At 39.4% G+C, this 13,266-nt stretch overlaps 1 protein-coding gene across 1 annotated transcript; it reads right to left on the bottom strand.

Annotated features, from left to right (window-relative positions):
* Positions 1–746: 746 nt before the first annotated feature.
* Positions 747–8,725, bottom strand: LOC134631327 (acyl-CoA Delta-4 desaturase-like). The gene is made up of 13 exons (XM_063479550.1): positions 8,557–8,725; positions 7,786–8,063; positions 6,759–6,869; positions 6,312–6,509; positions 5,214–5,315; positions 5,020–5,145; positions 4,870–4,930; positions 4,710–4,786; positions 4,438–4,535; positions 4,154–4,250; positions 3,974–4,053; positions 2,132–2,257; positions 747–2,040 (listed from the first exon to the last, which is right to left on the bottom strand). The coding sequence occupies exons 2-13, from the start codon at positions 7,993–7,995 to the stop codon at positions 1,989–1,991; spliced, it is 1,338 nt and encodes a 445-aa protein (XP_063335620.1). The 5' UTR covers positions 7,996–8,063; positions 8,557–8,725; the 3' UTR covers positions 747–1,988.
* Positions 8,726–13,266: the final 4,541 nt, after the last annotated feature.

The raw sequence follows: 13,266 nt of genomic DNA, 5'->3' as shown, positions 1-13,266 counted from the left end.
AAAATAAGTCATTGGGAAGGAAGGAAGAGGGGTCACTGGTATTTTAATGTGCACTCACTTTGTATGACTATCATTTGCTCATTGTCTTTCCGAGAAAGCAATTTGAGTATCATTCCCTGAATTTGATGACTATGCTGACCTCCAGTGGCTTAACTTGCTATCTTTCTGCAGGGTATCAGTGTGCAGATGTACTCTGATACCCTGTAATAGTACTGCTACTGCTGCAATAAAGCAATCCACTAATCAGTCTGCGCCTTTTTGAGTTCTGACTGAAATGTCAGAAAGGAGTGATTAAAATCTTTATTCCAGTGACAGATGCATACAGCGTGGCACAAGGAATAGCAATGTCCATTGGTATGGTACACTGCCATAAAAATCTGCCTATGTTAGCACAAATTACCACTTAAAGAAATCCAGCAGTTAATAATGTTACTGATGGCATCTTTGCTTTTCTTGCCATTACCTGTCACTGTATCCTAAAAACTGTCCATTTGCATCTATAGCATACACTTTCTGTCAGAAGTGATCGTGCATTTAGGAATACTACAGTTTAATTTGTGATAGACTGCAAATGATTTGCCTGACTGTATTTTCTGCAGGACTGTTGACTGTTTGGAGGTCCTGACTGGAGCCATGAACCCTGTTGTCCCTGAACAAAGAAGAAGTGGAGGCTGTGTTTGGAGATGAAGGCAGTCGTGTCTACTCATAGGTCACTGTGCAGAAAGAACAGAGGTCAGTCACAAACATCTGTCAAACTGCTTACACAGCTGTTTAATTCATAGACGTGCTTGTTTGTTGAAAAGCTCAGAGCCTTTGGATACTGTAGATACTGTGTGAATAATACCCACATTCAGACTTTCAACAATTATCTGAGCACGTTAGGACAAGTAGACATACACAGGTACATAAAAACACAGGTGTCAGGTGTCACAGTCTACGTGATTATAGATCATCACTGAGCACACATTACATCTTTGAGGCAAAGATCAGTAATGCAGTGTGATACGTTTCTGAATATTTTACTGTTTATTCTCTTGTTATAACATACCCTGCATCAGAAACAAAGTCAAACTTTAGTTTTGAGTCCAAATAGGTTTCATTTTGTTTTATTGATCTCAAATGATTATTTTTATTTTTTTTTTTTTCTTTCATGAAAAAATAGCCCTAAAACCTCATTGTGTAACTCTGCTGTTAATAACCATGATTGGTTTTGAAACGCCTGTTTGAACAGCTCACAACCAGTAAGATTAATTCGCAACATAACCTCTCAGAGATGTGGAGGGAATCAGATAACAAGGTGTCCACCATATGGTCTTGGTAGGCGAATAGCTCAACAATGTAAAAGTAGCGTAAAATTATCAAGATTTTGCAGGGTTTCAGCATCACTTAGCAAGAAATGCTTCTGCATTTTGTTGTTTTTGTCAGTAAAAGTGAGATTATATGCAGTATATATGTTGCTGCCGTACAATGTGGTTTACATTGAGCTTTTTGTTGGAATGTGTTTTCTAAAATAGATTTGGTGACTGTTTCTTTCAACACGGTTTCTTTATTGTATACTGAAAGAGCAGAACAGAAGAGCTGTATTTAAAGTTACACAGAGTTACACGTTAGACAGGAGATAATAAACATTTTAATATATAGTTTGTTGTTTGAGTGAAAACAAATTATCCTGTTTAATCATTCAAATATTATCACAAGATAGAAAAATGAAAACTCATTTTAAATAAGTCACAGGGGCAAGTTTCACAACTGTGTTTATAACATCACACCGCTGCTAATCAAGATATTCTTAAGGCAACTTAGGAAAACCCTGTGATCTATAAAAACGAGCAAATCTGAAAACCAAAGTAAGACTTAACAATAACACCAACAATGAGAAAGATCCTTCCCACAATATCGACTGAATTTTAAACTGGAAATGGATACAATCGCTTTCTGATGAAAAAGAGAAAAAGGCTCCTCTACATCAGTGGAGGAAATGCCGTCTGTTATTTATGGAGATATGCATCGAGCCAGAGATCCCCCGAGCTTTTCAGTGACCTGTAAAAGTCCAAAAGAAAAGTCAGTCTTTCCATAAAAGAAGACTGAGCCATGCACTGTATTTACAATCCTTTTAACAGTCTGCACTTACGTGACAATATCAGCAAAGCCTCGCCACAACGTTTTCACCCGGTAAGGAATCCCATGTTTCTCACAGAGTGCGCGGACCTGTTGATCAACCAGGTGGTAGTTGTGGCGCGGCATGGTAGGGAACAAGCTTGAGAGAGAAAAGAAAGAGGAATTTTCCCTCAGATATGATGGCACGTTTCACTTTGATGTAGGCAAGGAGAGATTTTCGTGGATCTTTAATGCTTGTACAGTTATGTGAAAATATCCTGAGCTACTCCTCATTTCTTTACGTTTTGCTGGGAAAATGAATAATAGGTCAATAATTTATTAAAAGATGCATAAATAAGTAGTTTTCGGGAATAGTTATCCAGACTTCCAGAAGGACATTCAAAGCTTATCTTTGGGTGCTGGCTGCCTTCTTAACCAAGATCCACATGATCCCACACTGCTTCAACAATGCTGAGGTCTGGGCTCTGGGGAGTCCAGTTCTGTTGTTTTTCTGTCTTTTACTGCACTGGGACTGTGTGTGATCATCATTATAAATGCAATGGTCAATTAGATGTTTTTGGTGGAAAACGTGTGACGTGGTGAATCAAAATCTGACTGTTCTTTTCTGTGTTCATAATTTCGTCAACTTCAACACTGGCTGAAATGCAGCCCCAAAACATGACAGAGCCTCCCCCATGTTTTACAGATGGATGTAGACCAAGGGCGTAGATTTGGTTTTGGCATTGGTGGGGACATGTCCCTTCCGTCCATACCAAATCGACGCCCTTGATGTAGACACTCACTGTTGTGCCTCTCTCCTGACCTTCTTTGATCATCAGTTGTCATATTGATGAGAATTTCGATGATCACTCAGTAAGACCTGTTGTCACTGATTTTCAGTACAGCTCTTGTGTTATTACCTCAGCCTTTTTTTCCCCTGCTTGCTTAAAAATGAAGTCTCGACAGCCACCCATCCACTACCGGTAACAAAGTGCTTAAAGATACAATTTCACAATGGTTGTTTGCTAAGTTGTTTGTTATACATAGACACTTGAGTTCCTTTTTTTAATGCTCGAATTATTCATAGGTCAGCATAAAGTAGTTTAACAAACAAAGAAACGTTCCTCTGAGAATAGTCAACTGATATTGAATAAAAAAGCAGAAAACCTTAAAAAAACTGTTGCTCAAGACCACTGTAAAAAGTTGCAATAAAGTCTGGCTCCTTTTAAGCAAAATATAAAGGTCATGTTATGGAGTAACGTGATGAGTTGCTTTTTCTGATGAGTCATTTTTCAGTAACAAACCCAACACCGCTAACAGTTCAGGGTTAAGTGGCTTTATAAACAATAAAATATTCTTTTGAAAATGATCAGGGACAAAGGAGAACTATTGCTCAAAAACCTTTATAAAAATTACAGGGAAGTCTGGCTCATTGGAGGGAAATTCACTAGCTGGGACCACATTATCATTTAGGTTCAACTGCATTTCTAGACGGTAATGGCAGATGGTGCACGCATGAATTGAGGGTGCGGTTTGGGGGAGGACTCAGAGGGGAGTGGCAGCCACTCCCCACCAGACAGACCCCCATGTACAAATGAGAGGCGAATAAATTGGAAAAGGGAGACAGTGTGAGGCAAAAAAACGAGAACAAACAGCTTGTTGTGCAGACGGGTCATATATAGACAGAGAAGGGGAGTATATGAGCTGTAGTCCTGCTCCTGAAATTCTGATAAATTATCTCAAGACATTTGAACAGTATTGTATCTGTAGAACAACTGTTACTTATTTAATATCAGTAATCGACTTTGAACTCTCAGCAGTGTGAGAGCATGCTAAACATACATTTGTCTGCATTTGCTGCACTCATTTCACTTACTGGTGCTCGATTTGAAAGTTGAGGTGTCCACTGAACCAGTCGTTGAAGAAGGACTGCTCAATATTACAGGTGGATTGTAACTGTCAAAAGACCACTAAGGAGTTAATAAAAACATAATAAAGGGAATGGTTTTAGTCATCAAATGTCAGCAGTGCCTGCTGGTAAAAGTAGTACAAGTACCTGCATGGTCAGCCAGTCCCTGTGCTTTTCATGATCGATGTCCATCGGTATGTGATTCATCTGAGTCACCCACACAAACCAGTGACTCTCCAAAAACCTGTAACATTAAAAACAACATAATACTTTTGATTGAAAAGATGCTATAGCATGAGAGTACCACAGTGTGTGTTACAGTTTGAGTCAGTCTGTTAATTGGTAACAAATCATGAGTTAATGATTTACATATCAGTAGTATTAGGAAGAGCATTAAAAAAAATTGGTTGACTTGTTTTATAAATATTTACCTGACAAAAAACATGAGTGCCAATGAGCCAAACACGCCATACAGCGGGATGTAACAGGAGAAGAATCGAAAGTAGTACGACAAGGACCACGCCAGATCCTTCACAAGACAAGAAAGTTCATTTTATTCTGATCATTTCTGCTTAAAAAGAATCTTAATTCACCATATTCTTATTTTACACTTAATCTGTTTTTACTTAAATGTTTTTCTTTAGCCCTTATCCTTAAATATTTAATTTAATTAAACTAAAGCATCTGTAGCCTGACAGCTTACCACCCAGTCACGCCGGGATATCATGGTCTTCATTATCTGCATGTAGAAATAAACTGGAATGAGCAGCGGTGGTCCCACTGAAAGAAAAATACAAAAAGATTTACTTTAAAATTGCAACATTGTGAAATTATAGTTTTTATTCTTCTCAGACAAAACATACCGAGAAAGAAGTACTGGTGTTGGTGATTGTAGGGCATGTTTTTGATCTTCTTTATCCCGTACTGCAACACAGAGGTAAAGAGGGGGTGTTAAGAAGTTGGACCGTATGAATGTTTGAAGAAGTCAGAAATATTAGTTTAGTCCCGCTTGCCTCCACAGGTTGAGTCTGGCCAAGCACAAAGACATTCAGCATGTTGATATCGGGGTCCTTGGTGAAGATGTTGGGTTTAGCGTGGTGCTGGAAATGTCTGTGATTCCACCAGTTGGCCGAAGCTCCCTGAGAAAATCGATCTTTTAATACCTGTGTTTAATTTATATGAAAAGAATATAACTGAGAGAGGTTACCTTTAAATGACCAATGACAAACTTGTGGACCAGGTGATTCCAGGTGGACTTTTTGAAGACCGACAGGTGACCAAAATCATGCTGCAGCCATCCAGCCTGTGACTAGAGAAGAAGGAACAGCTGTTACACTGGCCACATACAGCCAGAGCCTGTGCTGCAGGTGGTCATTTTAGGACTACGTTCCATCACTGGACTCGTAAAAAGACAAGAGCAGGAATCGAAAATGAGTGCTTAGAGGGTCTGAAACCCAAGCTTTGCCCCACAGTGCAACCCCAGAAGCCACCTAAGTGTCCTTATCTAGAGGACCTTGAGCTGCCTGAGCCAGAGGACGTAGAGTCCAAACTGTCCTTTGACCCTTCACCTCTGGCCCCTGGTGGACTCAGCCGATCTTGGCCACCTGAGGAATCCAGTCCTCTGCCATTTACGAGCCAAGCCACCAGAGATGTCCCATTACCTCCTGCCATGCCTCAGGAATGGTCCAGTCTCTGTCACAGGCCTCTGTGCCCACCCCCTGAACAACTCTGTGTTCATCCCTCTGCTCCAAGCTGGGCCCCTGAATTGCTTCATTTTCTCTGTTGGTCTCCATGCCATCCCACAGATCTGAGCCTCAGCCATGTTGCCCCTCTGTTTCAGCCAAATGAACAGCTACCCTGTTCTACTAGCCCCCAGCCCTTGTGTTGTTGCTTTTTGTTTTTCATCCCTGGAGACTTCCATCACCCACTTGGGTCAGCTGAGTTTGGGTCAGGATCTGAAATCCTTCCCTTTGGAGGTGGGGATACACTGTGTCATGGACACTGAAGTTTTGGATTATTCCTTTTGTTTTTAAATTCTTGTATTTTTGGTGTTTTTAGTCTTTTGAGTTTTGTACATAGCAGTCATTTCCTGGTTGGTTTCTTTATGCTTTTGTCTTTAGGTGTTTTTAGTTTTTTGCAGACTATTTTTTGCCAAGATGAAAGTTATAGTTCATATTCAATTTCCTGAGTTTTAGTTTATCCTGCATGTGTTTCCCTGTTGTTTAGTCTCTGTCTGTGTTACTTGCGGAAATGCATACTAGGACCCATTTAAAGTTTATGTCTGAAAAGTTCATGTCTCAATTACCTGAGCAGTTGCCAGCAAAACTGAGCAAAGTAAGGTCAGGATCCAGCCCGTCCCCCACATTGAAACAATGAGCCATGCAAGGGCTTCTAGCAGAATGATGTGACCGAGGTGTAGGAAGAAAAACAAAGGCCGAGCTCGAAACAGACCCTTTTTCTCCACCTGATCTCGTAGAGTTTCAAAATCCTGCACGAGGGCTGCCTGGGTGCAGAGAAGAAGAAACAAACAATTCTATAAAGCTGAAAAGGTGATGCACTGATATTACATTTGTAAAAGTGTTTGTTTGTTCAAGGTAACAAAACCTGACCATCTAGAATCTCAGATGCTCCCAACATTCAGCACTTCATAATTAACAAAACAGATCTGCTAATTTTTTAACTTACATTTATTTCACTACATCACTCACATGTTATCAATAAAAAAGATAAGGGACTTTTATTAAAGGCTCACATTTTTGTCCCGGTCCTGGCTTGGCTCTGTTGCCGCTAACTCTCCGATCAGCAGCGGCTTCAGAAACTTTTGCACAAACTTAAGATCAGGATGGAAAGCAGTGAATGCCTCCTAAAAACAAAGAAACAAGCAAAAAAAAAAAAAAAGAAGAAAGAAATTTAATCAAAAGCAAATGATGTAGTGGTAAAAAAGTTTTCAGATCCTAAAAAAACTGTTTAAAGATAAATTCTCACATGACTTAATTGTTCATAGTAATGCCACAGCATTAAAGCAGCAATTCATTGCTGTAGCAAAGTTGTGTACAGTCATAATTTAGGTCAGGTGTGAAAGCCCTTTCTGTCACAATTGCAAGGAACTTATCAATATGCGAGGAGTGCCAGGGACTAGCACAGACACTATTTTTTGTAAGAAATGAGAAACCACTGAGTTTTTATCTCTAAAATAAAATACTAATAAAATACTCTTTACCCTTCCAATGTTGCAATAAAATCTATTTATTTATTATTCCATTAATTGCTGTCAATTTGAGATACTAGAAAAGTCAAGTCAGAATACAGTAAAATAAATAAATAATTGATAAAACAAATAACTAAATAAACGACAGCTCAGTAGAATGTCTCATTCAGTGTTTTGGAGCTGCCACAGAAAAAAATCATGAGCTCCTTTATCCGGCTTAACGGTAGAAGGTTGCTTTGAGGAGCTGAGAGATCAAGAAGTATTAGGAGCAGAGAAGTTTGACAAAAAGGATGAAACTGCTTTTTAAACTTCAAAAATCTGGACTTCTTGATTTTTCCCCCCTGAAAAGTGGCAGTTGCATAGTAAAAATTGAAGTTTCAACCATTCGTATATCCATTTATCCTCTTTCAAATGTTCTTCCAGGTCTGGGTCACGGGGAGTATCAGGTAATGTATCGTGAAATGAACGAAGATAAACCTATTTACGTCGTCATTTGATGTCTTTCAAAATAAAATCACATGAAAAAAAGCACAGGTCTGTATATATTCACTGCATTTTAATGAAAACGTACCGTGGCATCCTCTCCAGCATAGTGGCCGATGACGCGAGACCCTCCTGGATGCCTTTTGGCCCACTGAGTGATGTTGTAAACCTTTCGATCGATGACCAGCCATTGATCATTCCTGCTGCAGTGGCTTTGCACCTCCTCCCAGGTGTAAACACCTTTAGCTTTCCCGCTGGCAGACTCTCCTGGCTCCGTCTGCTGGCCTCCACCTCCCATCCTCACCGCTGTCTCTGGTCTAAATTCACCTGAACTCTAGAGGGTCAGTCAGCCGCAAAGTTTCACACCTGGATGTAAAAAGGGCGGATTCAGGGAGGAAAACTCATAAGGTGGATGTTACTGGTATACTGTTGCTTTCTTTAGTTTAATAAGTTGACTGTGGCACAGAAAAACAAAGAGGAGTGCAACATCACTCACTAATAATTCATGATGAAATCCGAATACCATCTATTGGAGCTACAGTTGAAGCAGGTCGGTTTTCACCCACTGACTTTGCGTCATTCGTCTTTATCGGCATTAAACGCCAATCTAACTGTTAGACGCACATTTTCACTTAAAAACAGGCAATTGAACAATACTGAGGACACGAGTGCGTTTTATACATGAATGCACAGGTTAAAAATGTCTAGTCGACGTTAATGTGTAAAATCCAGACACAGAAATGACTGTAGCGCCATGGAAAAAAGCGTTACTCGCATGAGAATTAAATAATTAAATAATAGCGGCAGATAACGGGCGTCTGGCTGTGCACGCCAAAACATGAAGATAATATTTACTCACAGCATCCAGATTTTAAACCAGCCTCCCCGGGTTTCGGGCACGTTAAAAGATCGATTCAGTGAGCTCAAGTCCTTTTTATATAACAATCATCCCCAAAAACCCATCCTCTGCCTTCCCTATACGCACACCATTTCATCCACGCACTCCTTCTGTACAAACTCTGAGCAGATCATTCGAGGTGTCTGAGCCAATCGGCGCACAGTACATTCTTGTCCCCTGGCCAGTGTGCCATAGGCTCAATAAACTGCTCGTCTGAACAGTGCAAAGTCGTTTGAGCGCACAGACGAAAACGAGACCACTGGAGGACTGTAATAGTTTTAGTCTGGGAGATGTCACACACAGTTTCTGATTTGATAGAAGGATTAAAGACACGGGAGGTCTTTAAGGGGCAACCCTGATATTCATTTATTTACTTTTTGTTGTTTTTGTTTTGTTTTTTAATTTTTTGTTACCTCCCCCAAAATGTTTCTATCCCTAATTAACCCGTTTAACCCCTAAATCCCATTTTTTTCTCCAAATAGTTTAATGTCGTATGTCTAAAAAGTTTACAATTATTACACATTTGAAATTGCTTCTTCTTCTTTTTATTATTATTATTTTTTTTTTCAAAAATATTATATCAAAACACACGCTCCATACATCATAAAAATATGCAGACCATCAACGGGTAAACAAAATGCAGGACCCTTAGATATCAGACATATCGAAAGCATTGTTGTGTCAAGTTTAAAGTGATGTTGACGCCAATTGTAATCATTATTGTGCTGGCAGTGCTCCAGTAAGAGCAGAAAGTTTCCATCTCTAAGGCCATTTTTATTTTATATGCCCTCCTGATCGCCAAACCACCATAATGCCAGCGATAACGAATTTCTGCACATTCAGTGTCGTAAAATAATGACTCACTTAAGTGCGCACTGTTGCAAAATAGGACAATTTATACTACTTTAGATCAGATAGTTTTTTTTAGTGCCACACCATTCAACATGCAGATAGTTTGAAAGGAGAAGCACCTTGCAAAAACAGGCAATAAGTTCTGTGAACAATAATTTGCATCTCCTAAAAATGTTGCTGCAGACAAATGGCTACAGTACACGCAGAGGTACTACAGTCAGTATGTTTTTAAATTTTAACTGCTTGCATAGTTGCAAATATTTTTACTTTACTGAAAATACCGAGGCTGTCAGGCATGCTTTGATGTGTTATCAGGTTCTTGGTAATATAGCTGCAAATTCTGATGCATGGGCTGCCATTCCCTCCCTCACCAGCAGATTGTGCTCCTTTAGTCAAACCGCTTGTCATTTGACTCAGTGAATCAACAGTATGCAGGCTTATCATTAGTGTTGTGTCGCTTCTGTTGTTCTTAAGAAATATATACAATATTGCAATGAAATCCAAATAAAATATCTGAATCTTCTTTCAGTCTACAGAAGGCACATCTATTGTCCATTGCCAATTAAGATATGTGCACAGATGTGTAATTAATACCAACAACATGCAATCTAAAGGAGCAAGCAAGTTAACTGAGAAAGCCCTGGACTAAAAACTAAACTGCACAGACCCAATGGAGCCAGATAAGTAGTATTAGTACAGTAAGAAAGAACTTGACAGTTTGATGTGATGTCAGTAAGATGCAAATGATGTAAACCATTATATGCACAATGGTTTCCCTGCTCTTGTCATGGAGTTTGAAGACCTCACTAGGTAAGTAAGACATTATGTGTCTGAAGAAAAAAAATGATGCAGAATTATTAATAGAAGTAGCTCGAAAGGTTGGCTTTAGAAGCAGCTATTTTAGAAAAGAGAGCTCAAGTAAGAATATTGAAGGAGAATGAGGCATGAGAAGTTGACACAAGTTACTATGGCTCAAAAATATTTGTTATGTGAATTTCAATTATAGGAAGAATTAAAGGAAAAAGAACAGAGATGTCATCCCACGGCTAAGATTACATAAATGCCGCTGCAGTTAATAAATTCACAGGATTTAAGGTCAAGACACAGACAAAAACAGTCATGGTATTCTAGAAAAGTATGATCAATAGAAACAGGCTTAGCTGCCTGTTAAAGATGTTCCAGTTTTCATGGGGGAGCCACTACAGATCCTTTATGGGAGCTTTTGAAAAAACCATTGAGCAGAGTACTAAAAATGCAACTGCAGGAGAAACATAATCCCTTATTTGCAATTAAGAACACATGGCACTAAACAGAGGATTCAAGGAAACACAATGACTGTTTCAGAAGCATAATGGAGATCAGGTAACAATTATTAGCACTTATACTGATTAAGCCTTGATCAACTCAGAAGATGGTGTGTTTATTCTGACTTGCTGTTGTAACACAATAGCAGACGTGGAATTTAAAGAGGGAACGCATAACCATAGAAACATGACAATAGTGCCATACAAAAGGAGGAAAACGTACCACAAACAGCATTAGAAAATCAAAGAACACAGACGGTGCAGAGCAAGTTTGGCTGACTGTGCTGTCTTTGTGGTGAAGACTCTCCTAGGCTGCATGGAGTACAGACCTGTGCAAAATGAAAGCATAAATTCTACAGATAAGACAGCTCATTACTGAGACAACCCAATCTCAATGTGGAAACAAAACAGCTGGTAAATCAGTAGGCCTACAAAACACAGTCATTGTCATGACAAGGAAGCAATGTCTCAGGAAGACAGGTAGTTTATGCTGTCAGTATATTGATCGACATTACTGCTGAGAAATGTAACACTAAAAATTCCAGACTGAGCAAAGAGCTGCCAGTTTGACAAGAGAACTGATTAAAAGAAATCTTCCATAAACACCACAAAGCTGTTATGTGGAGCCTGTTTGAAGAAAAAATAAATAAATGTGTTAAAGTTCCTTAAGCACAGCTTAACCATAAAGTTTGACATATCCCACCCCATGCTGTGCATCACCTGAATAAAACAAAAACTGTGTGGTGTTAGAGTGCACAGCATCATTTCAGGATGTGTCACTGAATGCTATTGCTATTGATGACAGGGACCTGTGCTCACCAATACACTCACTGTTGTCTCGGTGAGGTTTGGAAAGAGGCTTTAGCACACTCGATTATTGTTTTATCAGTTGAGAGTTTGGGAAGAAGATTCCAACTTATTTACATTTTTGCATGATCATGAGCCCAGTATGCCACCAGGAACCTTCAACAACAACAGTCAATATAAGCCCAAATACTTTAAGTCATTGTAAACCTGAAGATGTGGTGCTAATATTAAGCTTTCATCCCCTGGAAGTGTGTAGATAATGAGAGGAATAGTTCAGACCATCCCAGACTCATCTGGTACAAAGAGTGAGGCTGCAGACCAAGAACAGTATCTTGGAGAGATCTATAAATAAATGGTGCTTGTTGCTAGAAGCAGGGTTAACACAAAGATCTAATGATGATAAGATGTAGACAACAGAGACTGATTACTTATTTTATTAATCTTATTAAAGGATTGTTTTACACTGATGGCTCTTAGCATTTAGCTTGTGTAATGGCTTCCTGTTTAACCATTAGGGTCAGAAATGTAGGAGACACAGTGTGAGAAGTTGATTTAATTTGAATTTTGTTAATTTTTTATTCTTCATTTGTAATTCTTGCAAGACAAAAATAAGATGTAAAAAAAGATGAATTCATACTCTATGTTGCCGAAAGTATTCGCTTATCTGCATTCACACACATATGAACTTGAGTGATATCCCATTCTTAATCCATAAAGTTTAACATGATGTTGACCCACTCTTTACAAATACAATACCTTCATCTCTTCTGGGAAGGCTTTCCACAAGATTGTGTTTATGGAAATCTTTGACCTCTCTTCCATAAGTGCATTTGTGAGGTCAGACACTGATGTTGGACAGGAAGGCCTGGCTTTCAGTCTCTGCGCTAATTCATCCCAAAGGTGTTCTATCTATAGGTCAGGACTCTGTGCAGGCCACTCAAGTTGTTCCAGACCAAAGTCACTTATCAATGTCTTTATGGACCTTGCTTTGTGTAGAGGTGCAGAGTCATCTTTAAATAATAAGGGGGCAACTCCAAACTGTTCTCACAATGTTGGGAGCATGAAATTGTTCAAAATGTCTCGGTATGCTGAAGGATTAGGAGTTCCTTTAACTGGAAATAAGGGACTGATCCCAACTCCGGAAAAACAACCCTACACCATAATCACCCCTCCACTAAACTTTACATTTGTCACAATGAAGTCAGACAAGTATCGTTCTCCTGGCGACCTCCAACACAGACTCATCCATCAGATTGCCAGATGGAGAAGTGTGATGTCCGTTGCTCTAGAGTTCACTGGCGGTGTGCTTTTCACCACTGTATCAGCTCTCTGTGCACTGAGCTATTCTGAAGGCCACATGAAGTCTGGAAGTCTGTAGTGACTGACTCTGACAGAAAGTTGGCGACCTCTTCACATTGTGCACCTCAGCATCCACTGACATTGTTCTGTCTTTTTACTTGGTCTACCACTTCATGTCTTTGTTGCTGTTGTTCTCAATCACTTCCACTTGTTTATAATGCTACAAACAGTTTACTGTAGAAGCAAGGAAATTTTATTATTTAAATTGTTGGCGTCATGCCTAGATGCTTGATTTTATACATCTGTGGTCATGGAAGTGATCAGAATACCTGAATTCAATGGTCATTTGCAGCAAGGCAACAGAGCCACATTAGGCACAAGAGGGTAGAGTTTTTGAAGTGTTTCACAT

This window comes from Pelmatolapia mariae, linkage group LG7, assembly GCF_036321145.2.
Source record: "Pelmatolapia mariae isolate MD_Pm_ZW linkage group LG7, Pm_UMD_F_2, whole genome shotgun sequence".
Taxonomy (NCBI): Eukaryota; Metazoa; Chordata; class Actinopteri; order Cichliformes; family Cichlidae; genus Pelmatolapia; species Pelmatolapia mariae.
The sequence above is the reverse complement of the archived record's forward strand: the minus strand, read 5'-3'. Positions and strand labels throughout refer to the sequence as shown.

Bases quoted from the DNA above. Each gene is read 5' to 3' on its own strand.
- LOC134631327 (XM_063479550.1), bottom strand. From the start codon at position 7,995: ATGGGAGGTGGAGGCCAGCAGACGGAGCCAGGAGAGTCTGCCAGCGGG. The intron at 4,054-4,153 runs GTACTTGTACTA...GTCTTTTGACAG, and splicing joins GGGACTGGCTGACCATGCAG to TTACAATCCACCTGTAATAT. The intron at 2,258-3,973 runs GTAAGTGAAATG...TTCTCTCTCAAG, and splicing joins AACTTTCAAATCGAGCACCA to CTTGTTCCCTACCATGCCGC.